Raw genomic sequence first — 27,794 nt, 5'->3', positions numbered from 1 at the left:
TATATTCCATCCTGTAAAATGTCAGGACTTTGTACTGACTGTCCTACATTCCATCCTGTAAAATGTCAGGATCTTGTACCCAGTCTGTCTTATATTCCATCCTTGCATTTATGTAGCACCTTTAATGTAGAAAAACGTCTCAAAGCACTTCACAGCAGCGTTATCAGATAAAATTTGACACCGAGCCGCGTAAGGAGATATGAGGCCAGGTGACCAAAAGTTGGGTCAAAGAGCGTCTTAAAAGGAGAGAGGTAGAGATGTGCAGAGGTTTAGGGAGGGAATTCCAGAGCATAGGCCTTAGACAGCTCAAGGCATGGGCGCCAATGGTGGCGCGAAGGAAATTGGGAATGCACAAGAGGCCAGAATTAGAGGAATGCAGAGTTCTCGGAGGGTTGCAGGGTTCGAGGAAGTTACAGAGATGGGGAGGGGCGAGGCCATGGAGGGATTTGAACACAAGGATGAGAATTTTAAATTCGAGGCGTTGCTGAACTGGGAGCCCACGTAGGTTAGCGAGCACAGGGATGATGGGCGAATGGGATGGTGCGAGTTAGGAAACGAGTAGTAGAGTTTTGGTTGAGCTGAAGTTTACAGAGGGTGGAGGATGAGAGGACAGCCAGGAAAGCAATGGAATAGTCGAGTTTAGAGGTAACAAAAGCATGGAAGAGGGTTTCAGCAGCAGGTGGGTTGAAGCAGGGGCAGAGACAGGCAATATTAGAGGTGGAAGTAGACAGTGCTGGTTCATAAGGAATTGTTATAACCTCGCAGTTCAAAAGAAATTATACCCTGCATCATATTTTGCCAAGCTGTTGGGAAATATAGATCAAAGTTACTTTTGCTTGTCTTGTTCAAGTTAAAAGTGACTCACCTAGGAGTCACAAATTGTAAAGAAACTAAACTGTTAAACTAAGAATCTAACATACTAACGGTGGAAAATAGGAGAATGATATAACAATACTTCAATGTTTACAACGATTCTATGCCAGAAAAAGTTTTTGAACTGGACAAAAGAAAGAAAAAGGAAGGAAAGAAGCAAAGCCACTGGACCAACATAATTATAACCTTCTGTTGAATTTTGCCAAATTTCAAAATGGCTACCCCATATTTCAATAATTTAAAGATCACAAGATAGGATCAAATGAAAGGTGGCCTTTCAGCTCATTGATCTCATTCGTCGAAAATACAAAATTGACTATCTTCCCCATTGTAGCATTTAGCTATTTTTTTTTTAATTCAGTGTCCTGGCTTCAACCACCCTGCTGACCACCTATTGTTGTTCTTCTGTATAAATCCACATCTTTTTCAACTTCCTGCCTTGGTACGTTCTATCCCACCCATGGAGTTTGCATGCCTTCCATTTTTACTTCCAATATACACTATCTTTCATTTGTCTATATTGAACTTCATTTGTCACTGATCAACACAAGTTAAACCCTGTTGACTTATCCTTGTAAGATCTTAGCCGTGGTCTCAGAATCTATAGTCCCTACCACCCAGCTAGGTGTCTTTGCATCTGTCTTCACCAAGGACGAGGATGCTGCCATAGACATAGTGAAGGAGGTGGTAGTGGAGACAATTGTAGGATAAAAATTGATAAAAAGGTATTAGAAAGGCTGGCTGTACTTAAAAGTAGGTAAGTCACCAGGAGCGGATGGGATGCATCCTAGGGTGCTGAGGGAATTGAGGGCGTAAATCGCGGAGATACTGGCCATAATATTCCAATCCTCCATAGATACGGGAGTGATGCCAGAGGACTGGAGAATTGCAAATGTAACACCTTTGTTCAAAAAAGGGTGTAAAGATAAACCCAGCAACTACAGGCCAGTCAGTTTAACCTTGGTAATGGGGAAGCGTTTAGAAACAGTAATCAGGGACAAAATTAACAGTCACTTGGATAGGTGTGGATTAATTAAGGAAAGCCAGCACAGATTTGTTAAAGGCAAGTACGATAGCAAAATACTGCAGATGTTGGAAATCCGAAATAACAACAGAAAATGCTGGAAAAACTCAGCAAGTCAGGCAACATCCGTGGAGAGAAATTTGAGTTGACGTTTCGGGTTTGACCCTTCTAAGGGTCAAACCCGAAACGTCAACTCAAATTTCTCTCCACGGATGTTGCCTGACTTGCTGAGTTTTTCCAGCATTTTCTGTTGTTATTTTGTTAAAGGCAAATCGAGTTTAACCAATTTGGTCGAGTTTTTTGATGAGGTAACAGGGAGGGTTGATGAGGGTAGTGTACATGGATTTCCAAAAGGCGTTTGACAAAGTGCCACATAATAGGCTCACCAGCAAAGTTAAAGCCCATGGAATAAAAGGGACAGTGGCAGCATGGATACGGAATTGGCTAAGTGACAGGAAACAGAGAGTAGTGGTGAGCGGTTGCTTTTCAGGCTGGAGGAACGTGTACAGTGGTGTTCCCCAGGGGTCGGTACTAGGACCACTGCTTTTTTTGATATATATTAATGACTTGGATTTGGGTGTACAGGGCACAATTTCAAAATTTGCAGATGACACAAAAATTGGATGTATAGTGAACAGTGAGGAGGAGAGTGAGAGACTTCAGGAAGACATAACAGGCTGGTGAAATGGGCGGACATGCGGCAGATGAAATTTAACGCAGAAAAGTGTGAAGTGATACATTTTGGTAGAAAGAATGAGAGGACATAGAAACTAAATGGCACAATTCTAAAGGGGGTGCATGAACATGAACAGAGAGACCCGGGGGTATATGTGCACAAATCGTTGAAGGAGGCAGGGCAGGTTGAGAAAGCAGTTAAAAAAGCTTACAGGATCCTGGGCTTCATAAATAGAGGTATAGAGTACAAAAGTGTGGAAATTATGATGAACCTGTATAAAACACTGGTTCGGCCCCAACTGGAGTACTGTGTCCAATTCTGGGCACCACACTTTAGGAAGGATGTGAAAACCTTAGAAAGGGTGCAGAAAAGATTTATGAGAATATTCCAGGAATGAGGAACTTCAGTTAAGTTGATAAACTGGAAAAGCTGGGGTTGTTTTCCTTGGAGCAGAGATTTGATAGGTGTTCAAAATCAAAGTCTAGACAGAGTAGAGAGAGAGAAACTGTCCCCTGGTTCTCGACCCTTTGCCAATGGGAACACAGATTTAAGGTGATTGGCAAAAGAACCAAAGGCGACGTAAGAAAATACTTTTTTACGCAGCGAGTGGTTAAGATCTGGAATGCACTGCCTGAAAGGATGGTGGAGGCAGAGTCAATCTTATCTTTCAAAAGGGAGTTGGATAAGTATCAGAAAGAAAACTATTTGCAGGACTTCGGGGAAAGGGCAGGGGAGTGGGACTAGCTGAGAGTTGGCACGGGCTCGACGGGCCAAATGGTCTTCTTCCGTGCTGTAACCAGTCTGTGATTCTATACCTTATATTAAGACTGCATTTATGTATACCGACCTGCTGAGTATTTCCAACATTTACTGTTTTTACTTCATAAACTGATTTATGGTTTGCACAACACTTAATGGATGTTTTACTATCCGAGTGAAACATCACAGCAATTGAATAGATTACTCATTTTCTTGGTGCATTTTTTATGGGTCTATATACAGGAAGACTATCAAGAAGTTACAGGGAAGAGAATTGCAATAGTATAAAGAAAAAGCAAGATCGTGAGCTGGGAGCTTGGGTAGCTGCACCGTCTCCTGATACAAAGCAGTATTTTTTGTCTGTCGCAGAGCTATTTAGCTTTTCAACGAGTTTATTTTAGCCAATGCCAGCTACACAAACTGCTTTAGCTTAAGTGCAATATTTTACAACAGATTCTGTGAAAATTAAAGTGTCCCGCATTTTTCTTGAAATCATTTGTCAACCTATTTAAACTTTTTTCATTTTATATGTTTGATACTTACTCTTTCTCGAAGCTTTGGATCACAGATTATTTCATGTTTATGGCCCAAACTGTTTTTTAATACAATAGTAGATGCGGTCTGAAACATACAAGAACCAGTTTACAAACACCAAAAATGCAGTGAATTAATAGCAGATAAAACCAATTTATAGAAAGATTATAAAGTTTACAAAACAGCTCTAAATCATTTCTTTGTCCAATACAATTATTATGTTGTTGGAAATGCAAAGCTTCTTTAAAAGGATAAGTTAAAGTAGAAATACAGTTAATTCCTGCTGATAGTGAGTTCAATTTTCCAAGAAAAGCTGACGCACATCAGGAGCTGCTCTTATTTAGTATTCATTTTCTGTTACTATTGGCGACAAATTGCTTCTGAACCACATGCTTTCAAGTGGAGAAACTTATATAATGAGCAAGTCCGGCACTTTTTCCAAATTCATTCTCGGGATATGGGCCTCGCTGGCAAAGCTGGCATGTATTGTCCATATCTAGTTGTCTTTGTGGTGAAGATACTCCTACAATGCTGTTAGATAGGAAGTTCCAGGAATTTGACCCTGCAACGATGAAGGAATGGTGATACATGTCCAAGTCAGGATGGTGTGTGACTTGGAGGGGAACTTGGAGATGATGGTGTTTCCATGCACCTGCTGCCCTAGGTGGAGGTTACGGGTTTAGGAGGTGCTGGCAAAGAAGCCTTAGTACACGCTCCAGCCAGGGTACACCAGTAATGGAGCAAGTGGATGCTTAAGCTGGTGGATGGGGTGCTGATCAGCAGACTGCTTTGTCCTGGATGGTGTTGAGTTTCTTGAGTGTTGTTGCAGCTGCACCCATCCAGGCAAGAGGAGAGTATTCCCTTAAACTCCTGACTTGTGCCTTGGAGAGGGTTTGTAGGGTCAGGAGGTGAGCCACTCACCTCAGAAATCAAGCCTCTAACCTGCTATAGTAGCCATGGCATTTATGTGGCTGGTCCAGAGAAGTTTCTGGTCAATGGTGACCCCCAGGATGTTGATGGTGGGTGATTCGGCAATGGTAATGCCATTGAATGTCATGGGGAGATTAAACTCATGCTTGCTGGAGATGGTCATTGCCTGGCACTTGTGTCGCACAAATGTTACTTGCCACTTATCAGCCCAAGCCTAGATGTTGGCCTGGTCTGACTGCAGGCGGGCATGGACTGCTTCATTATCTGAAGAATTGTGAATGGAGTTGAACACTGTGCAATCGTCAGCGAACAGTATCACTTCTGACTTTATGATGCAGGGAAAGTCATTGATAAAGCAGATGCAGGGAAGGTCATTGATAAAGCAGCTGAAGATAGTTGGGCCTAGGGCGCTGCCCTAAGGAACTCCTGCAGCAGTGTCCTAGGGCTGAGCTGATTTGGTTTTTCAATAGACCAACTGGATCACCGCTCACCAATTTTTTTTTGGGTGCGCGGTCCCTTTAAGTGGCTGCGCTGCCCATTCAAATTTTCACGCATGCGCAGTTTCTCCCATTTAGAAGCCTGCAAGTGGCCTGTGCGGGACCTCGAGACCGCTGCTTGGCCACGTAGCTTAGTGAGTGGGTGATTTGGAGGAGGCAGATAACTAAAAATTTGGGTGATGCATGCCCCTGGCACATGATCAGGTTTACATATGGACCATGGCACAAAGTAAGGCGAGCTGATTGGCCTGTTTTGCCCCACAGTTCCATGTCATACTACATTGATGGTTGGCGATTAAGATAGTGTATATAACTATACAGCGAGACCAGACAATTGTGGTAGAGGAACAAGATCAGGCACCCACCAGGTTACAGCCTCTACCCAGAGGGGCAACCAGGTAATATAATACTTTGTTCTCTGTTAATTACCACTTATATATTTGTATGTATTAATCCTTGCTCTTGCTCAAAATAAAAGGATCAATTACTGTAACCTATTGGTGTCACATCCGGATGGATCTTACACCTACCCCTAGTTAATGCTGGCACTCTCCTTCCTCCCCCACCCCAAAGTCCTGCTCCCAGTTTCTCCCTGCTTCTCCCCCAAAGCACCACTCTCAACTTCTGCCCTTTTCCCTCTCCCCTTCATTTCCACTTTTCCTCTATTGCCATCCATTTATCTCCTTCATTGCCATCAATTTCCCCCTTTGCCTTGTAGCAAAGGTAACCACACTTTAAAATAATTAATTGGTTGTAAAGAACTTTGAGATGTCCTGAGGATAGGAAAGGCGCTATATAAATGCAAGTTCATTCCTTCTTTCTTTTGTCCTACCCCGTTCATTGCCATCCGCTCACCCCTCTTCCACTGTCTTCCATTCTGCCACCTTTCATTGACATCAACTCCCCCCATCCCATCTATTTATTACTGCGCCATGCATTTTGCCCCCTCCCTTATCCTTGCCATATATTCTGCCCCCTCTCCTTACCAACCATTCTGCTTTCTTCCCCTCACAATTCATTTTTCACCTCTGTGCATTCCACCTCCTACTCTAACAATCATTCCCTCTTCCCTGCCTAACCCCATTTCCCCAGCGTGTGCTTCTATTGAGCCTGGTGGTTATGCATCAGACAGGTCCTGCTCCCCCTTTCAGTGTTAATAGCCCAAATTGCCATTTGTGCATACTGTATGTGGGAACACCCATTCTTGCGAAGAATTCTTGCAAGCAACCAGTCAGGCAGCAACCAGAACACTAGCACTGGAAATGTACTGACAGAAGGAGCAGGGATTTCCCAATGCATAAAACACAGAATGAATAAGGAACAACCAGTGTGAGAGGCAAGGCTGGGCATAGCAGGGCAGAGCAGAAGGGATCCAGTTGCAGTGATTGTCAACGTTTGGGCCCCTAGAACGTTGACAGTCAGTGAAAAACACTGATGATCAGCACGCACACTATTTAGGTTGTAGGCTCACGACCGTTTTTATGAGCTGAGTGTGGGCCCTATTTGTGATGTGGGCCTGTACCTTTCTGAGGACAAGTTAAGACTGCGCAAGCTCATTTCATACAACACCCTAACAGCTAGCTCAGAACATACTTTCATTCCCATTTGTGACTCAATTCAAATTAGGTACCAAATGTGAAAGGATAGGATGTGGGCCCACAGCACCATCAAGCTCACTGAGCCAAACTTTCTTAACTACATTCTTAACAATGAAAATGAACTAGTATCTGTACCCAAAAAAAGACAACATTAAACAATAAAAAAAAGTTGAGGGATTAGAAGATTGCTGGGCGGGACAAAGTTGCTTTGCCTCACCAGTAATCGGAGACTTACACCAGCATCTGAAACAAGTAAAGGCGGAAAAGGTTCCACATCAGATGCTGATAGACCTGCTGTGCATTTACAGCAGTTTTATCTGTATCGTTTCAACGTTCAATAATTATTATTTTCCTGACACAGTTAATGAAATGCATATAAAAACAGCCAATTTCCTAGCATATTACATTTTAGTCTCATTTAGATACATAGTACTGGTTATATAAAACTAAACAACTTCTGGAAATAGATTCATAACTGAGTAAAAACCAGCAGAATGAAAATTAAACACACCTGTTTAGCACGTTGTAGGTCACTTGAGAACACATGAGTGAATTTGATTTCGCTGAGAAACTGGCCTGCAGCCTTAGCCTGTTTGAAGCCAAACTCTGACAGTGGTTCATCCACTCCCTGCCCTGATAAGGAATATATAGATACCAGAACATGTTTTTCTATGCTTAGTGTTATTTAAGATACACAACTGTAAAAATGTTCTAAATTAAAACAGAACAAAGTAAGAGAGTCTGGTTAAGCCTGCAGCACAGCCTTTCTGCTACACATGCACTGGTTGGTACCCATTTGCAGTAATTCATATTTTCCAGTGAGACAAGATAGGTTAGCATCCTTCTATAAAAATACAACATAATAGGAGTTTGGGAAATCTTAACATGCAAGCATAATGTGTGTTGGGGGCGTTGGAGACAGGACTAATGGGATTTCTCATGGATGACGCCATCCCATCTCTTCTGATATTGTCCACCGAGGGAGGGTGCAAGAAGTATCTGTCCCCACATCTCGTGAAATTTTGGGATTAAGAAAAAATGGTCAAAGACCTCATAGAACCAGATCCCACACCAAATTCAAGTCCATCTGACTTGCACTGTTCAGTGTCCTCCTAGACTCAGAAATGTCAGATCCTAGGTACAGTACTTAAAGCCCTTTCACTAACAGTACTTCTAATGAGGCTCGATGGTTTACTGACCTAATCGCTCATGTTCCTCAAGCAATAGTTATTTCTTACAATTTGGTACCATTAGCATCTCATTTAAATATAAAGTAAACACTCTATTAACCATATTTTCCAACTACAATGAAGCATTTCCTATTTACCAATCCAGAATTGACTGGATCTATGGTCCAGTGAAACATACTATGGCAGATCCTGCAGAAGCAGGTGGCAGTGGTAAAACAGAAGGGCCTATGGATAGTATTTAATGTGCCCATTTCAAAAAGAGTAAGGAATATAGGAGAACAATCACCCAGCTAGTATAAAACAAAAAGTGTCACTGGTTCCCAAACTAACTGCAAAATTTACATTTTGAACAGTTACAAATCAAAAACAGACTACCTGGGGCTGGAACTCATCCTTTCCACAGGTACAACTTGAAGAAAATGCAACAGTATTCCTTGTAGTGGAGGATAAAAATGCAAGATTACAAGTTGGATTTTCCAGAACACAGAAGTACATGATTCAGAATATTTAGAACACTCTGTTCCTCAGTAAAATTAACTTTTCATCCTGCTCCATGAATTTCTCCTCTCCTGAAAGTTCTGGGATACAGCCCACACGGCACCTGGAACCCTCCTGTACTTCATCCAGAATGCATACTGTGGAGTCACAGTCAAAACCCTATACTTGTCCTCACTCCATATTCACAACTGTCAGCTTGTTCAGTTGTTAGAACTTTTACCTCTGGCTCAGGTTATGGGTTTGAGCCTATAATATAGGTTGATATTTCAGTGACGTACTGAGGCTTTGCTGCACTGCCAGAAGTGTCATTCTTCAGATGAGATGTTAAGTCAAGGCCTAGTCTGCCCACTGCAGTGGTTCAGATGGATGTTAAAAATCCCTTGGCACTATACAAAGACCAAAGAGTGCTCCCACTGTCCTTGCCAACATTTCGCCCTTAAACAATACCATCAAAATTGTTTTAACTGCTTATTCATCTCATTACTGTTTGAGAGATATTGCTGATGCAGACTGGCTGCTATGCAGGCCCACCTAACAATTATTACACGTTAAAGTTATTCATTATGTGAAGCTTGTGGAAATATTTTGATAGGAAAAGGCGTTTCTTAAGTCATGTATTATTGCACATCTATGTTCCTCCACAGTGGTCACTATGCTCACTCTCGCTTCGAAGGTTGTGGATTCAAGCCCCATTATAGTTTGAAAACATAATCTAGGCTGACACTTCAGTGCAGTGCTGAGGGGGTAGTGCATTGTTGGAAGTGTAAAAACAGATTAACTGCTTAATTGGTGTTTGTGGGTCCTTATTGTGCGAAAATGGTGTTGAGCCTGTCTTCATAACAATGAAGCACTTTGGGATGTCTGGAGGATGTGAACAATGCTATATAAATGCAAGTTCTCTCTATCTTTGTGGTCAAGAACCTGAGCCAGTATTTCCTTCATCTACACCTGGAGACACCAAAGCAAATCCCAGCACCCACACTGCCACCAGAGTAAACTGCAGACAAGTGATAAACCCTGGAGCCTTCCTGGGCTGTATGGCTCAGTACCACACTACAAAGTACATTTACTATTAAGCCATTTGTGAAGCCTACATTAACACTTTTTAAATAAAAACTAATAGGGTGGTACAGTGGCAGAGCAGAATGGGATGGCAAAGTGGTACAGACTGGTTGGTGGTGGGTTTACACCATGCAATGACACGAAGCTGAAAAACCAGGGAGAAAGAAAAACAAATCAAGAGGCTCAAACTAAGAGGTTCAGCCTCTTCACACATCTTAGCATCCTATTTTTGACAGGGGTTGGCAGAGTCTTGGAAGCAGGTCATCCTCCTACAAGTGTTGCTTGGGAACCCGCAAATGAATAAGGGGAGACAATACTTCGAAAGCGGAGTCTCCACAGCAAAAAAGCAGTAAGGCAGAATTCTCAGTTAATCATAAGTCGAAATCCAAGCTTGACATTAGTTTTGAATATTAGACTTACCTTGAAGAAGTTTTGCTTTATTGTATCTTGTTTCACCACTAAAAAATAATGTTTAAAGAAGTAGTGTTAAACCAGCAAATAGTAAAATAATCCCAATTCCATACTTCACAATACAAGATTCACATATCTACAGGTCAATCACACATTGATTATTTCTTTAAACAAATGAACACACTGTATTAGTGCAGTGCCATCAACACAGGAGAATCGAAGGATTAAAACCCCAAAACAAATGTTATGCACATACTTCAGATTACGTGACAAATTCAGATACTATTAATGTACAATATCTTAGGAAATATAAGCAAGAGGAAAAATATCCGAGACCCCCCCTCAAAGCAGTGCTCCATGCTCCAGAGTTATCATAACACTCAGTATGACAATGTTTCAAAGTCTAGCACAAGACCAAAAACAGCAAACTGAGGAAAATATGACCAATCGCAGGATCAGGGCCCAATTTCTCCACTCATGGAGTTGCTATTTTTTAAATTCATTTGTGGGATATGGGTGTCGCTGGCAAGGCCAGCATTTATTGCCCATCCCTAATTGCCCTCGAGAAGGTGGTGGTGAGCCGCCTTCTTGAACCGCTGCAGTCCTTGTGATGAAGGTATTCCCACAGTGCTGTTAGGGAGGGAGTTCCAGGATTTTGACCCAGCGACGATGAAGGAACAGCAATATATTGCCAAGTCAAGATGGTGTGTGACTTGGAGGGGAACTTGCAGGTGGTGGTGCTCCCATGTGCCTGCTGCTCTTGTCCTTCTAGGTGGTAGAGGTCGCGGGTTTGGGAGGGGCCGGTAATACCACTAATTAAGGCACATCATTAGCAGCCACCAATGCATCTGGGATGTAGCCCGAGCCCTCCAATGGACGATAATTTAACGCCCATGCTGTTCAGGTTAGCAGCAACAACAAAAAAAGCAGAGCATGGGCCATTGGGCATCTATTCAGTAGCTTAACAAAATAGTTGCGATAGTAGCTTCTGTGAAGAGTGCAAGAGCAGAAGCGATAGAGCTGCTAGCGATACCAGAAAACTGTGTTTTACTGACCTTACTGTATCCATACATGTAGATGAAGTGCTGACTCACCAACAGCAAATATATTGGTGGGTGGGTTATGCAATTACTAAGCTATTTATTGTATGTGCCAGGTGGAGAGAAGGGGACAGCATCAGTGCTGTGTCAGAAACCAGGAGAAGCACCAAGGAGCCACAGAAGAAAGGCACCAAGGGAAGTGATGGAATGGAAACTACACCCTGCTCTGTATTTTGATCAGCCAATAGGGTTAGAAGGGTTATGTTGCTATACCTATAACTGACAATAATGGGTTGCCTGAAGATTAAAGGGTGAATTGTCACCCTAAAGATACCATATAGAAAGATGGATTCAGCATTTATGAATGAATGAGCCAATAGCTATGGAAACTGCCACTTGGAATAAATGAACACTTGCTGCAAACAAGCAAAGGCAATGTGAAGATAAAATTGGTAATGGAGTGCACATCTTTTCATTCCTATTTGGCACGAACACAATTATAAGTGGCAACAAAGCTATGTGAGCAGTTGTAGGATAATTAAGCCTAGTAGCTCTCATGTTACTAATTCTACGCAAAGTTTGTCATAATATGCCACCATTCTGCTTGTTGCAGGCCAAGGCATACACAATTCAAGAGTGAAGGCAGGAAATGTCAATGGTTGACTCTTCGTGAAATGTCTGGGAAGAACGCATGGTTGATTTTATTGGGCCTGCAATACAGTGAAGTTGAGAACTCCAGAGGTGCGGAGTCTGCAACCACCAAGAAGTATGTGTTTCTGTAGAAATGGTGTCTGTTAAGAGGATGGTAGATTTTGCTCAGCCTTCAACAGAATGAAAGCTGCCCCTTCTATATCAATGGTATCCTTATTACAACAATACCCATGTATCTACAGCTTATCAAGGGTGAGAGAAACACCCATCAGAAGCAGCATAGGCCACAGAAGGTGAATGGAGAATGACCTTTCACATTAAATGCACTGTACCTTAAACAGTTGGATTTCTTTCTCTCTGTCTCCCCCAGTCACTAACCAGCAAGTGACTGTACCTTTTCTATAAGCTGCAGTGCAGCATCAGCACAGCAAGGACAAGCAGAAGGAACAGTCATCATGGCCCACCATTTTTCAACAGTGACAATGCTGCAGCTCAGCTGAAGAATGTTGGAATGATCTGCTGACACTGCTGGCTGCCACACAGGAATGTCTCATCTACATCCTCAAATCCCTCTTTGTCCTGCTCATCAGTCTCCTGCATGCTGATGCCTCTATTGACTGTGATATCATGGAGCATAGAGCACACCATCACTGGTTTGGACAAATTCTTTCGGGTGTACTGGAAGGCCCTCTAAGTCACCCAGGCAACAGAATCATTGCTTCAAAACACTGTTCAGTGAGCACCCAGGTTTTGGCATGGACCTCATTGTTTTGTTACTCAGCCTTGCTGGCTGTCATGGCAATTAGTGTCATCAGCCAAGGTCGAAGAGGATAGTCGGATTCCCCAGGAGCCATCCATCCAGCTTATCTCCCTGGAACAGATCTTGAATGTTGGACTGTCACAGTACGCAAGAATCATAGCAACTCCAGGATACCTGATATTTATGTGGACAGTGCTCAGGTTGACATCACACACTATATTCACACTGACATTAATATCCTTTTCTATTTGTGTGGCACGGGTTGGCCTATTGGAGCCCAAATGGGCATGTGCATGTCATCAACAATGCCCTGCACACCTGGGAAACTGTCAATAAAGAAACCTTGTTGCCTGGAACTCTGCTACTGCCACTCAGTGCCAAAATGCACATAGCAGGGTGCATAACTCAGGCTTCTCCAACAGGAATATGACATGTGGACTACATCAGTTTCAAGTGCCTCACAAAATTTGCATAGAGATGTGCAACATCCAAATGTAATATAGTGTGATGGACAAAACACACTAGATGATAGCTATACTGTATGTAGAAATACATTGGGGCTTAAAAACTGGTTAGTTACAAAAATTTAGCAATGGATGAGTGACAATGGGAATTTAACTGGTTTGATGACAAACTCAATGCATCATCGTGCCAACATCTGCTTATTGCACTGTGCCAGCTTTCAACAATCTCAGAGGTGAAAAGGATGATGGAAAAACTCCTCCTCACTCACGTCCACTTTTCCATTAAGAGTAGTAAAAAAAAAAAGTATGATAATGCAGAAACGGTATTTTAAAATTTCAGTTATATTGGAGCACCAGTGGCTTTCACGAATCCACTGCCTGAAGGTGGTGGAAATAGATTCAATATGAACTTTCAAAACAGAATATATACACATACACGAAAAGGAAAACATTGCAGAGTAGGGGGTAGGGCAGTAGGACTAATTGGATAGCTCTTTCAAAGGGTGATGGCCTACTTCTGTGCTGCAAGTTTCTATGATTTTGTTTCCTAACACTTGACATCCTCCATCTTCGGGTGCACTAAACCCAACAAAAAACATTGCTAGACTATTAATGACCCTAGAATTTGGGAAAAGTCTGAAAAGTGCACTTTAACCACTCAGTTAAATTAGATTAAATTAAACCACGTGCTAGTGAGTATAGGAATAGGAAGATAGAACAGATGAATGCGTGGCTAAAGGGATGGTGCAGGAGGGAGAGCTTTAGTTTCCTGGATCACTTGGTCTGCTTCTGGGAAAGGTGGGACTTGTACAAGTCGGACAGTTTACACCTGAACCAGAGGGGGACCTATATCCTTGCGGGGAGGTTTGCTAGCACTGTTGGGGGGGGGGGGGGGCGTTTAAACTAACTTGGCAGGGGGATGGGATACAGAGCAGAGCTATAGTAGGGGGTGATTTACAGCCAAATACGGAGGAAAAAACAAGTCAGCTGGGAAGGCAGAGCAAATACGTGAAGGCAAAAGGCAATATGGCAAGGCTGGAAGGCATTTATTTTAATGCAAGGAGTCTTGCAAATAAGGTGGATGAACTGAAGTTGTTGTTGAACACATGGGAGTACGATATTGTTGCTATCACGGAGACATGGTTGAGGGAGGGTCAGGAATGGCAGCTCAATATTCCGGGGTATAGAATCTTCAGGCGAGACAGAGGGGGGTGTAAAAGGGGAGGGGGTGTTGCAATATTAATTAAGGAATCAATTACTGCTGTAAGGAGGGATGATATATTAGCGGGTTCCTCTAATGAGGCCATATGGGTAGAACTTAAAAAAAAAAAGGGGGCAAGCACTTTGCTGGGAGTGTACTATAGGCCCCCGAACAGTCAGGGGGAGATAGAGGAACAGATATGTAGGCAAATCTCAGAGAAGTGCGAAAATAATAGGGTAATTTCAACTTCCCCAATATTAATTGGGATAGTCAGAGTGTGAAAGGCTTAGAGGGTGCAGAATTCTTAAAGTGCATCCAGGAGAGCTTTTTGAGCCAACATGTAGAAAGTCCTACAAGAGAGGGGGCGGTACTGGACCTAATTCTAGGGAATGTAGCCGGGCAAGTGGTGGAAGTGTCAGTAGGAGAGCATTTTGGCGACAGTGGCCATAATTCGGTGAGATTTAAGGTGGTCATGGAAAAAGACAAAGACGGCCCGGAAATAAGGGTTCTAAATTGGGGGAAGGCCGATTTTAATATGATAAGGCAGGATCTGGCCAAAGTGGACTGGGAGCAGATACTTATAGGAAAATCCACATCAAAGCAGTGGGAGACTTTCAGAAGGGAAATAGAAAGAGTACAACGCCAACATGTTCCCGTAAAGGTCAAGGGTGGGACCAACAAGCACAGGGAACCTTGGATGACAAGGGATATACAAAAATGCATTAGGGCTTTTGGAAGTTACAAAAGAATTAAGACAGAGGAAGCCCTAGAGGAATATAAAAAGTGCAGGGGCATACTTAAAAAAGAAATTAGGAGAGCGAGGAGGGGCCATGAAATAACACTGGCGAGCAAAATAAAGGAAAATCCTAAGATGTTTTAGAAGTATATTAAGGGCAAGAGGATAACCAGGGAAAGGGTAGGGCCCATTAGGGACCAAAGTGGCAATCTGTGTGTAGAGCCAGATGATGTAGGCGGTGTTTTAAATGAATTTTTTGCATCTGTGTTCCCTATGGAGAAAGACGATGTAGACATAGAAATCGGGCAAGGGGACTGTGATATACTTGAACATATTAGCATCGAGAGGGAAGAGGTACTAGAGGTTTTAGCAGGCCAAAAAGTGGATAAATCCCCAAGCCCGGACGAGATGTATCCCAGGCTGCTGTGTGAGGCAAAGGAGGAGATTGCAGGGGCTCTGACACAAATTTTCAGAACACCTCTGGCCACAGGGGATGTACCAGAGGACTGGAGAACAGCTAACGTAGTACCATTATTCAAGAAGGGTAGCAGGGATAAACCAGGGAATTACAGGCCAGTGAGCCTAACATCTGTGGTAGGGAAATTATTGGAAAAGATTCTGAGGGACAAAATTAGTCTCCACTTGGAGAGGCAAGGATTAATCGGGGATAGTCAGCATGGCTTTGTGAAGGGTAAATCATGTCTGACCAATCTGATTGAATTTTTCGAGGGGGTGACTAGGTGTGGATGAAGGAAATGCTGTGGATGTGGTATACATGGACTTCAGTAAGGCTTTTGACAAAGTCCCGCATAGGAGGCTGGTCAAGAAGGTAAGAGCCCATGGGATCCAGGGTGCCTTGGCACGTTGGATCCTAAACTGGCTGAGTGGCAGGAGGCAGAGGGTGATGGTCGAAGGTTGCTTTTGTGACTGGAAGCCTGTGTCCAGTGGGGTACCTCAGGGATCGGTGCTGGGTCCCTTGCTGTTTGTGATCTACATAAATGATTTGGAGGAGAATGTAAAAGGTATGATCAGTAAGTTCGCAGATGACACGAAAATTGGTGGGGTGGTAAATTGCGAGGAGGAAAGCCTCAGGCTACAGGACGATATAAACGGGTTAGTCAGATGGGCGGAAAAGTGGCAAATGGAATTTAACCCTGAAAAGTGCGAGGTGATGCATTTTGGACGGACAAATAAGGCAAGGGAATACACAATGAGTGGTAGGACCCTAGGAAGTACAGAGGGACCTTGGTGTACATGTACATAGATCCCTGAAGGCAGCGGAACAGGTAGATAAGGTGGTTAAAAAGGCATATGGGATACTTGCCTTCATTAGCCGAGGCATAGAGTATAAGAGCAGGGAGGTTATGATGGAGCTGTACAAAACGCTGGTAAGGCCACAGCTGGAGTACTGTGTGCAGTTCTGGTCGCCTCACTATAGGAAGGATGTGATTGCTTTGGAGGGGGTGCAGAGAAGATTCACCAGGATGTTACCTGGGATGGAGCGCCTCAGCTATGAAGAAAGACTGAACAGGCTGGGGTTGTTTTCCTTGGAGCAAAGAAGGCTGAGGGGGGACCTGATTGAGGTGTACAAAATGATGAGGGGCATAGATAGAGTAGATAAAGAGGAACTTTTCCCCTTAGTAGGGGGGTCAATAACAAGGGGGCATAGATTCAAGGTAAGGGGCAGGAGGTTTAGATGGGATTTGAGGAGGAACTTTTTCACCCAGAGGGTGGTTGGAGTCTGGAACTCACTGCCTAAAAGGGTGGTAGAGGAAGGAACCCTCACAACATTCAAGAAGCATTTGGATGAGCAACTGAAATGCTATTGCATACAAGACTGTGGACCAAATGCTGGAAAATGGGATTAGATTGGACAGGGCTTGATGGACGGCGCAGACACGATGGGCCGAAGGGCCTCTTTCTGTGCTGTATAACTCTATGACTCTATGACTAGGGGTGCTGGCCCAATCTGGTGGGTTGCAGATTATGGAACCTCAAGGGCCACGAATGAAATTTCAATCCACGGTTCGGTGACTGCAATCCTCTCAAGTTTCTGCGGCTAACAGGCCTTCGCGCTGCGAGGTAGGATTTACCCACCACAATGGTTAAGAATCGTCCTTCCCAAAATCTGCAGACCCACCGAGTTCAAACAGGGCGGGCCAGCGAGTAAGAAATATCAACACGAACAGAATGGGTTAGCCTGCCTTCCAGGGCCGCAGATCGTGTTAAAGGGCTGAGGCACCCGTGCTACTAGTGACCGGCCCAGCGACACTGCCCACCGGCGGTTCACAGGTCAGCCTGGGGCCGCGGGTCGATGCTTCCAGTCTCAGCCCGCCCCGCTATTACCGAGCTGCCCTGGTTACTATGGCAGCGCCTGTGACCTGGGTTGAAGGTCAAAGGCCCGCCTACTCGGTACTTACTGACGAACCAAGGTGATGCCGAACTTCATGCTGCCAACAGCTCGTATCCCGTTTCGTCCACAACGACTTCACACCACAATAAACCACCGTCCCATACGCTGCCGCGTCCGCCTGAGATCATCCGCGCAGTAACCAATCGGAGCAGGAGGCTCCTGAGCGGCGCGTGGTTCAAACAGCTGACTGTTCCACTCAGTGCAGCCTGGACCCGCCACAGGCCATTCACACTGTTCCACTCACTGCAGCCTGGACCCGCCACAGGCCATTCATACTCACACTGTTCCATTCACTGCAGCCTGGACCCGCCACAGGCCATTCACACTCACACTGTTCCACTCAGTGCAGCCTGGACCCGCCACAGGCCATTCACACTCACACTGTTCCACTCAGTGCAGCCTGGACCCGCCACAGGCCATTCACACTCACACTGTTCCACTCAGTGCAGCCTGGACCCGCCACAGGCCATTCACACTCACACTGTTCCACTCAGTGCAGCCTGGACCCGCCACAGGCCATTCACACTCACACTGTTCCACTCAGTGCAGCCTGGACCCGCCACAGGCCATTCACACTCACACTGTTCCACTCAGTGCAGCCTGGACCCGCCACAGGCCATTCACACTCACACTGTTCCACTCAGTGCAGCCTGGACCCGCCACAAGCCATTCACACTCACACTGTTCCACTCAGTGCAGCCTGGACCCGCCACAGGCCATTCACACTCACACTGTTCCATTCACTGCAGCCTGGACCCGCCACAGGCCATTCACACTCACACTGTTCCACTCAGTGCAGCCTGGACCCGCCACAGGCCATTCATACTCACACTGTTCCATTCACTGCAGCCTGGACCCACCACAGGCCATTCACACTGTTCCATTCACTGCAGCCTGGACCCGCCACAGGCCATTCACACTCACACTATTCCACTCAGTGCAGCCTGGACCCGCCACAGGCCATTCACACTCACACTGTTCCATTCACTGCAGCCTGGACCCGCCACAGGCCATTCACACTCACACTGTTCCACTCAGTGCAGCCTGGACCCGCCACAGGCCATTCACACTCACACTGTTCCACTCAGTGCAGCCTGGACCCACCACAGGCCATTCACACTCACACTGTTCCACTCACTGCAGCCTGGGCCCGCCACAGGCCATTCACACTCACACTGTTCCACTCACTGCAGCCTGGACCCGCCACAGGCCATTCACACTCACACTGTTCCACTCACTGCAGCCTGGACCCGCCACAGGCCATTCATACTCACACTGTTCCACTCACTGCAGCCTTTACCTTCCATGGGCCATTCATACTCACACTGTTCCACTCACTGCAGCCTGGACCCGCCACAGGCCATTCATACTCACACTGTTCCATTCACTGCAGCCTGGACCCGCCACAGGCCATTCATACTCACACTGTTCCACTCACTGCAGCCTTTACCTTCCATGGGCCATTCATACTCACACTGTTCCGTTCAATGCAGCCTTGGTGCTTGCCTTTGGTGACAGTGTGTCATTCTTAAGCAGTGGAGCCTAACTTCGTGCTGCTTTTTGGTAATCTCCCAGTGGCAGGAAAAAGTGAGGAGGCTGGCTGCTGGCTCTTAGCAAGGGAATTGATGTGTCCCTCTGCCTCCTTGTGCTGGATTATGAGCTGCTTTGCTACTGTAGTGGTTGCTTGGTCCTGCCTGTTTTGGGTTGATCAATTGCCATTTAAATGGAGTGGATGGAGTAGCCTGTAGTTATGCCACCGAGAGGCAACAGCCTCAACAGTTTCTACTCCATCTGCTGATGCTGGGCATTCCCTCAGCATGTTGAATGACCTGTGGGACGAAACTTCTGGGCAGCAAACAGGACAGTGAAGACCTACATAAGAGCACCCTTCATCCACTCCTCCAACATGCTGAGGTCAGAGAAGACAGCCCAGAGATTGGCGTACAGCGCCTATATAGCTCCAGTCTGAAAATTCTGGATGAGCTTGGAACCTCTGCCTCTGATGGCTCCACTGCAGATGACTCTGAAGATGTCACTCTGAAGATGTCACATACTCCATTCTGGCTTGCAGTGCTGAAAAGCTTCTGTGCACAGCTGTGTAGACGTAGCTTCTGAACTCCCCCACACTCACTTGCAGACTTCTTGACATACTCTAACGACTTTGTATTTCACCCAGCTCTTGATATCCCAGAGAGGATGTACCGGTACTGGTGCTTGTTTCATGTAGAGTGAGTGACTCAAAGTACTGTGAGGTGCTAGCTTGGGGCTGCCAGTCCTTCAACAACATCTACAGAAACAGAAGAGTCTTAAGTTACAATGATGGCCAAGAAGCAACCCATGAACCAGAAGTTACAATAGCTAATATTATGTATATGACATTTTGTTGCAGTCTGTGCATATGTGAATGTAAGCGGAGAGAGAGTGTGTAGGGGCCTGGCGGGGGGGGAAGAGTAACAGGAAAAGGCTGTTAGCTCTGACCTTCATCTAGCCCTCCAACCTCATCATGCTCTATATTCTCAAGCAGCACGCGGTCAGGCATAGCCTGTTTGTACTGTATGAGGAGTCCAAAGTGAGGGCATTGCCCTCCAGTTCAGCTCTGCTCCCCTTCTGGTAGTAGCAGCTTTGTCCTGCAGTCTAATGCTAAGATATTGGAGGTTGGAAGAGCATAAGAAATTGGAGTAGGAGTAGGCCATTCGGCCCTTTGAGCCTGCTCCGCCATTCAATGAGATCATGGCTGATCTTCTGCCTCAACTCCATTCACCATCCCTATTGCCATATCCCTTGATGCCTTTACTGGTCAGAAATCTATCGACTTCTGTTTTGAATATACCCAATGGCTGAGCCTCCACAGCCCTCTGGGGTAGAGAATTCCAAAGATTCACCACCCTCTTGTGTGAAGAAATTTCTTCTCATCTCAATCCTGAATGGCCTACCCTTTATCCTGAGGCTGTGACCCCTGGTTCTAGACTCCCCAGCCAAGGGAAACATTCTCCCAACATCCACCCTATCAAGCCCTGTAATAATTTTGTATGCTTCAAAGAGATCCCCTCTCATTCTTCTGAATTCAAGAGAATACAGGCCTAGTTTACTTAATCTCTTCTCATACGACAGTCCTGCCATCCCAGGAATCAATCTCGTGAACCTTTGTTGCACTCCCTCTATGGCAAGTATATCCTTCCTTCAGTAAGGAGACCAAAATTGTACACAGTACTCCAGGTGTGGTCTCACCTAAGGCCCATAATTGGAGTAAGACTTCTTTACTCCCGTACTGAAATCCTCTTGTAATGAAGGCCAACATACCATTTGCCTTCCTAATGGCTTGCTGCACCTGCACATTCACTTTTAGTGACTCATGTACAAGGACACCCAGGTCCCTTTGAACATCTGCATTCCCCAATCTTTCACCATTTAGGAAATACTCTGCCTTTCTGTTTTTTCTACCAAAGTGGATAACTTCACATTTATCCACATTATATTCCATCTGCCATGCCCTCGTCCACTCATTGAGCCTGTCGAGATCCCCTTGAAGCCTCTTCACATCCTCTTCGCAACTGACACTGCCACCTAGCTTTGTATCATCAGCAAATTTGGAAATGTTACATTTAGTCCCCTCATCCAAATCATTGATATAGATTGTGAATAGCTGCGGCCCAAGCACCGATCCTTGTGGTACCCCACGAGTCACAGCCTGCCATCCTAAAAAAGACCCGTTTATCCTTACTCTTTGTTTTCTGTCTGTTAACCAATTCTCAATCCATGCTAGTATATTACCCCCAATTCCATGTGCCCTAATTTTGTTCACCAACCTCTTGTGTGGGACCTTATCGAAGGCCTTCTGAAAATCCAAATACACCACATCTACCAGTTCCCCTTTGTCTACTCCACTAGTTACATCCTCAAAGAACTCCAATAGGTTTGTCAAACAGGACTTCCCTCTCATAAATCCATGTTGACTCTGCCCAATCTTACTATTAGTTTCTAAGTGCCCAGTTATTGCATCCTTTATAATAGATTCCAGCATTTTCCCAACGACTGATGTGAGGCTAACAGGTCTGTAGTTCCCCGTTTTCTTTCTCCTTCCTTTCTTAAATAGCAGGGTTACATTTGCTATCCTCCAATCTGCAGGAATCATTCCAGAATCTATAGAATTTTGGAAGATGACAACCAATGCGTCCACTATCCCAAGACCCTAGGACGTAGGTCATCCAGTCCTTGAGATTTATCGACTTTTAGTCCCATTCATTTTGCTAGTACTGTTTTTTTACTAATAATAATTTCTTTAAGTTCCTCATTGTCACCACACCCTTGGTTTTCTCGTATTTTCAGGAGTTTTTTGTGTCTTCCTCCGTGAAGACAGAAACAAAGTATTTATTTAATTTCTCTGCCATTTCCTCATTCCCCATTATAAATTCTCCTGTCTCTGACTGTAAAGGACTTACATTTACCTTTGCCAATCTTTTCCTTTTCACATACCTATAGAAGCTTTTACAATCCATTTTAATATTTTTTGCTAGTTTGTGCTCATAATCCATTTTCCCATTCTTTATCAATTTCTTGGACCACCTTTGCTGATTTCTAAAAAGATCCCAATCCTCAGGCTGACCGCTTTTTCTGGCAACTTTATAAGCTTCCTCCTTTGACTTAATACTAGCTTTAATTTCTTTTGTTAGCCATGGTTGGATCACTTTTCCTTTTGGGTTTTTATGCCCTAGAAGAATATATGTTTGTTGCAAATTATGCATTATTTCCTTGAATGTTAGCCATTGTATGTCCACCTTCTTACCTTTTAGTGGTCTCCCAATCTACCATGGCCAACTTGTCCCTCATACCCTTGTAGTTTCCTCAGTTTAGATTGAAGACCTTAGTTTCAGATTGGACTACATCACATAGACTAGTGAGAACCGTGTGCACCTTGCATCATAGCTTAGTAGTATGGTATGGGTTTTTTTTTGGTGGGGGGGAAAGTTAACCTCTCAAATGGTCACATGAAAGTAATAAAGTGTGCCTTGTTGCAGCCTGAATATGACACTTAAGGAGAGCTGTTTTCTGAGGGCTCAGCATGGAGTCTTGGGACGGAACAGAGTGATAGAAATCAATAGGCTCGATATTTTGCCCAGCTACTTAATATAGCACAATGTGACTAGCTTTAACTTAGCAGAGTTCCTGAGGCTATTAAGTTTTTCTTTCATCTGCTTCCAAATCCTCTGGATATTTGAGACCACATTCACTCTGTCACCCACTCCTTGCAAGGCAACTTGAACATTTCTTCTCACAGGAGGGTGCCCTGGGATGCCAAAGAGCGCAGCCCTCCTTTGCTGCATTTCATCGGAGAACCTCCAATCAGATATCTGCAAATGGAGCTGACCTGCTCTTTGCTCCAGCCATCAAGCAGACTGCTTTGTCCTGGATGGTGTCGATTCTTGAGTGTTGTTGGAGCTGCAAGCAAGTGGATAATATTCCGTCACACTTTGTCTTGTAGATGGTGGAAAGGCTTTGGGGAGTCAGGAGGTGAGACACTCGCCACAGAATACCCAGCCTCTGACCTGCTCTTGTAGCCACAGTATTTATGTGGCTGGTTCAGTTAAGTTTCTGGTCAATGGTGACCCCCAGGATGTTGATGGTGGGGGATTCGGCAACGGTAATGCCATTGAATTTAGGTGATTTAGCATGCATCAGTCCTGTGTCATAGCTTCACCAGGTTGGCACCTCATTTTTTAGGTACGCCTGGTGTTGCTCCTGGCATACTCTTCTACACTCCTCATTGAACCAGGGTTGGTCTCCTGGCTTGATGGTAATGGTAGAATGAGGGATATGCCAGGCCATGAGGTTACAAATTGTGGGGGAATACAATTCTGCTGCTGGCCCACAGCACCTCATGGATGCCCAGTTTTGAGCTGATAGATCGGTTCTGAATCTATCCCATTTAGCACGGTGGTAGTGCCACACAACATGTTGAAGGGTGTCCTCAGTGGTCACTCCTACCAATATAGTCATGGACAGATGCATCTGTGACACGTAGATTGGTGAGGATGAGATCAAGTAGGTTTTTTCCTCGTGTTGGTTCTCTCACCACCTGCTGCAGGCCCAGTCTGGCGGTTATGTCCTTCAGGACTCGGCCAGCTCGGTCAGTAGCGGTGCTACCGAGCCACTCTTGGTGACGGACATTGAACTCCCCCACCCAGAGTGCTTCTTCCAAGTGGTGATCAACATGGAGGAATACTGATTCATCAGCTGAGGGAGAGCTGTAGGTAGTAATCAGCAGGAGGGTTCCTTGCCTGATGCCATGAGACTTTATTATACTTTTTTGTAGCAGTTTGATACAACTGAGTGACGTACTAGGCCATTTAAGAGGGCAGTTCACAGCTCCGGATTATTAATCCAGGTTTTACTCCAGTAACATAACCACTACGGTACTGTACTTGACTAGTAAAATATAAAGCCTGTCAGTAGCTTTGGGCAAATATGACTTAGCAGCCATAAAACCAAAAGTAATTTTAATGTCAAAGTAACACTAAACACTGGCAAAGGACAAGCAGAATAATGAGTATTGGGTTGCAATTTTTAAACATCAGTACAATTCTATTTTCACACAAGTGTGCAAAATCCTCTATATTTTAATAATGCTATTTTTGTTTAAATACTGATTTACGGGTCACTGACCATCAGCAGCTCCTTGAATGTAATTGTGAAAATCATCTAAGGACTCTTTTTTCACAGGAAACAAGTCATTTCGTTCAAGACCAAATTTAGTCTTCCTCAGCAGTCCCGATTTACGTCGAGTTGGGCTGTATCTTTATACAATAATAACATTAAGACGTGCTGCACGGCGGCATAGTGGTTAGCACTGTTGCCTCACAGCGCCAGGGACCCGGGTTCAAATCTGGCCTCGGGTGACTGTCTGTGTGGAGTTTGCACATTCTCCCCATGTTTGCGTGGGTTTCCTCCGGGTGCTCCGGTTTCCTCCCACAGTCCAAAGATGTGCGGGTTAGGTTGATTGGCCATGATAAAAATTGGCCCTTAGTGTTAGGGGGGATTAAATACGTGGGGTTACAGGGATAGGGCTTGGGTGGGATGGCTGTCGGTGTAGGGACCGGGTGCTAGGGTTTGGATGATCAGCCATGATCTCGTTGAATGGCGGAGCAGGCTCGAATGGCCTACTCCTGCTCCTATCTTCTATGTTCTATGTTTATAATGCTACTTGTAAGAATTAATGTTCCATCTCAAACCCAAAATGCCACCATAAACATATCGATCAAAATTCACTTTTTCTGACAGTAAAATACTGTTTTTGTGCCACGAATGATGAGAAAGATGTTTTACACATTCATAGTACCATTACATAAAAACAAACATTGACGGTGATTCTCTGACCATCTAGCAGCAGGTAAAAATTTTAACTACATATGTTTACATCAGAAGCAAAGAAAAACTTGTTTTGGAAAGATCGAGGAGGGACAGTGCATTGGTCACAAATGCTGTCACTTCTGTGTCTCATTTCATGAGTATTTTTCAGAAATATTCCAATGCTCTAAGCTCCAGCTATTGACCACCTTATACACACAACCATTCTTCTGTCGATAGCAAAATACTGCAGATGCTGGAAATCCGAAATAACAACAGAAAATGCTGGAAAAACTCAGCAGGCCAGGCAACATCCGTGGAGAGAAAATAGAGTCAACGTTTTGGGGCAAACCCTTTGTCAAGACTGGAAAAGCACAGGAAATGAAATAGATTAAGAGGCCAGGCTGGGAGAGAACAAGAGAGAAGTGAAGAGACATTAAGAGGTATTCAAAACGAGACGAGATGGTGATAGGACAAGTGGAGACAAAAGACGGCTCTAGATTAGGTGTGAAATGCGCTGGCAGAATGGGAGACAGCTGCCATGTGGGAGAGTAGTGACACTATTGTGCTGCATATCCCTCCTAATGACACACACTGACACGATTAAACACATCCTCCTCCAACACCCATCATCCATTGTCCAGCTGAATGGGACTGCTGTCACCTAGTTCCATTCTTATCTATCCAGTTGTAGCCAGAGAATCTCCTGCAATGGTTTCTCTTCCTGCTCCTGCACCTTTACCTCTGGAGCCCCCAAGATCTATCCTTAGCCCCTTCTATTTCTCATCTACATGCTGCCCTTTGGCAACATCATCCAAAAACATGTCAGGTTCCACATGTATGCTGACGACACCCAGCTCTACCTCATCACCACCTCTCACGACGCCTCCACTGCCTCTGTGTTGTCTCACTGTTTGACCGAAATCCAGTATTGGATGAGCATAAATACCTCCAATTAAACATTGGGAAGATCAAAGCTATTGTCTTCAGCCCCCACCACAAACTCTCTTCCTTAGCAACTGATTCCATCCCTAGCCAATGTCTCAGGCTGAACCAGACTGTTCACCATCACCAAGACCGCCTACTTACATCATAAAATCATAGAATGGTTACAGCACGGAAGGCGGCCATTCAGCCAGTCGAGCCTGTGCTGGCTCTCTGCAAGAGCACTTCAGCTAATCCCACTCCCCGCCCTTTCCCCGTAGCCCTGCAAATTTCTTTCCTTCAGTTACTTATCCAACTCCCATTTGAAAGCAATGATTGAATCTGCCTCCACCACCCTTTCAGGCAGTGCATTCCAGATCTTAACCACTCGCTGCGTAAAAAAGTTTTTTCTTACATCGCCTTTGGTTCTTTTGCCAATCACCTTAAATCTGTGTCCTCTGGTTCTCGACCCTTCTGCCAATGGGAACAGTTTCACTCTATCTGCTCTGTCCAGATCCTTCATGATTTTGAACACCTCTATCAAATCTTCTCTGCTCCAAGGAGAACAATCCCAGCTTCTCCAGTCTATCAACATAACTTAAGTTCCTCATTCCTGGAATCATTCTTGTAAATCTTTTCTGCACCTTCTCGAAGGCCTTCACATCTTTCCTAGTGTGGTGCCCAGAATTGGACACAATACTCCAGTTGGGGCCGAACCAGTGTTTTATACAAGTTCATCATAATTTCCAGACTTTTGTACTCTATACCTCTATTCATGAAGCCCAGGAACCCGTGAACCTTTTCAACTGCTTTCTCAACCTGCCCTGCCTCCTTCAATGATTTGTGCACACGTACCCTCAGGTCTCTCTGTTCATGCACCCACTTCAGGATTGTACCATTTAGTTTATATGTCCTCTCCTCATTCTTTCTACCAAAATGTATCACGTCACACTTTTCTGCGTTAAATTTCATCTGCCATAAGCCCATCCATTTCACCAGCCTGTCTATGTCTTCCTGAAGTCCATCACTCTCCTTCTCACTGTTCACTATATTTCCAAGTTTTGTGTCATCCCCCTAATACTGCCCGTCTCTACCCCACCTCCGCCTATCTGCTGTTGAAACCCTCATCCAATTTTTATTTTCTTCAGACTGCACGATGGAGTGTTTTACCATGTTAAAGACGCTATATAAATGCAAGTTCTTTGTTGTAATGCTCCATGTATTACTGTAAAGCACTGCAGCTTCAACTCTTATATGCACTTGAACCTTTTAGGTGATCTTTTACCTTAAATAACACTATTGCCTTCTACCTCCGCATCAACAGGAACCAATTCTCATTTATTTTTAGTGTCCTTGCCCCTCCACTGTCAAACAGAATTTGAATGAACTGCAGTTTATGCTACTTGACTAGTTATGTAAAGTCCATCCTACTTGTATAACTTCATCCATCCCCAACTGCACCGACTTATGACTTGGATACTACTGCATCAATTCAGTAACAAAATGTTAATTATTAAATGTGTACTTGTACTATTGTTAAATATATCTCTGATTAATGCCACATATCCCAGTTCCATCTTAAGTAAGTTTTCAAATGAACATTTTCTTTGCTTCTTCCATCGTAACTTGTATGTTCCAATTATTTCTTGTACATGGATGGTATTATGGAACACAATTATAATCAATTCTTTGGGAAGGGAGATTTGGATTGAAGGTTAACCTCCCATAGGACAGGTTCAGGTTATTTACCTGGATACAAGTAAAACAGGCTGACTGAGGAGGTGAGCGCCAACGATGCAGCCTCACACAGTCAGAAGGGATGCATCAAAACTCAGAATTTCTTTAAATTATAAAGAAACTGAGCAAATTTAAGTTTAAATTCAAAGAAAAAGTATACATCGATGCAGCCTCGCATAGGGTGATCTCGGCACAGTGCGGGATGTTTGAAACAGTAATTATGCACCAGGAGCAGCTCTGATTTGTCTAACTTGCACTTTTAGAAATCAGCAGTAATTCAAATATCCCGAAGATACATCAAGATGTTTTCAAACTAAAGTGCTTTCAACTGAAAGTACAGATGAAGGTCATCGAAGATGTTCGATGGCTGCCGTGGTAAAGTTTTAAGAACATAAGAAATAGAAGGAATAAGCCACTTGGCCCCTCGAGCAAGCTCCGTCATTCAATAAGATCATGGCTGATCTTGGGCTCAAAG

The 27,794-nt window shown here is 44.4% G+C and overlaps 2 protein-coding genes across 4 annotated transcripts in view; both read right to left on the bottom strand.

Annotated features, from left to right (window-relative positions):
- LOC147105679 (fructose-2,6-bisphosphatase TIGAR-like) overlaps positions 1-17,532 on the bottom strand; it is a 30,179-nt gene extending 12,647 nt beyond the window's left edge. The window contains exons 1-4 of one of the 2 annotated variants that reach the window (XM_086010254.1): positions 17,325-17,509; positions 10,062-10,099; positions 7,403-7,524; positions 3,876-3,953 (exon numbers count right to left, since the gene is read on the bottom strand). In XM_086010254.1, the coding sequence (XP_085866380.1) occupies positions 3,876-3,953; positions 7,403-7,524; positions 10,062-10,099; positions 17,325-17,353 (267 nt within the window). In that variant the 5' untranslated portion in view covers positions 17,354-17,509. Of the gene's footprint in view, positions 1-3,875; positions 3,954-7,402; positions 7,525-10,061; positions 10,100-17,324 lie in introns of both variants that reach the window. The other variant, XM_086010255.1, reaches the window with a different exon arrangement.
- Positions 17,533-18,520: 988 nt separating this feature from the next.
- LOC147105678 (G1/S-specific cyclin-D2) overlaps positions 18,521-27,794 on the bottom strand; it is a 61,990-nt gene continuing 52,716 nt past the window's right edge. The window contains exons 6-7 of one of the 2 annotated variants that reach the window (XM_086010247.1): positions 22,683-22,753; positions 19,533-19,604 (exon numbers count right to left, since the gene is read on the bottom strand). In XM_086010247.1, coding sequence (XP_085866373.1) covers positions 19,595-19,604; positions 22,683-22,753 — 81 coding nt within the window. In that variant the 3' untranslated portion in view covers positions 19,533-19,594. Of the gene's footprint in view, positions 19,605-22,682; positions 22,754-27,794 lie in introns of both variants that reach the window. The other variant, XM_086010246.1, reaches the window with a different exon arrangement.

This window comes from Somniosus microcephalus, chromosome 17, assembly GCF_052327205.1.
Source record: "Somniosus microcephalus isolate GS21.2 chromosome 17, FLI_Smic_1.0, whole genome shotgun sequence".
In the NCBI taxonomy this organism is placed as follows: Eukaryota; Metazoa; Chordata; class Chondrichthyes; order Squaliformes; family Somniosidae; genus Somniosus; species Somniosus microcephalus.
The sequence above is the reverse complement of the archived record's forward strand: the minus strand, read 5'-3'. Positions and strand labels throughout refer to the sequence as shown.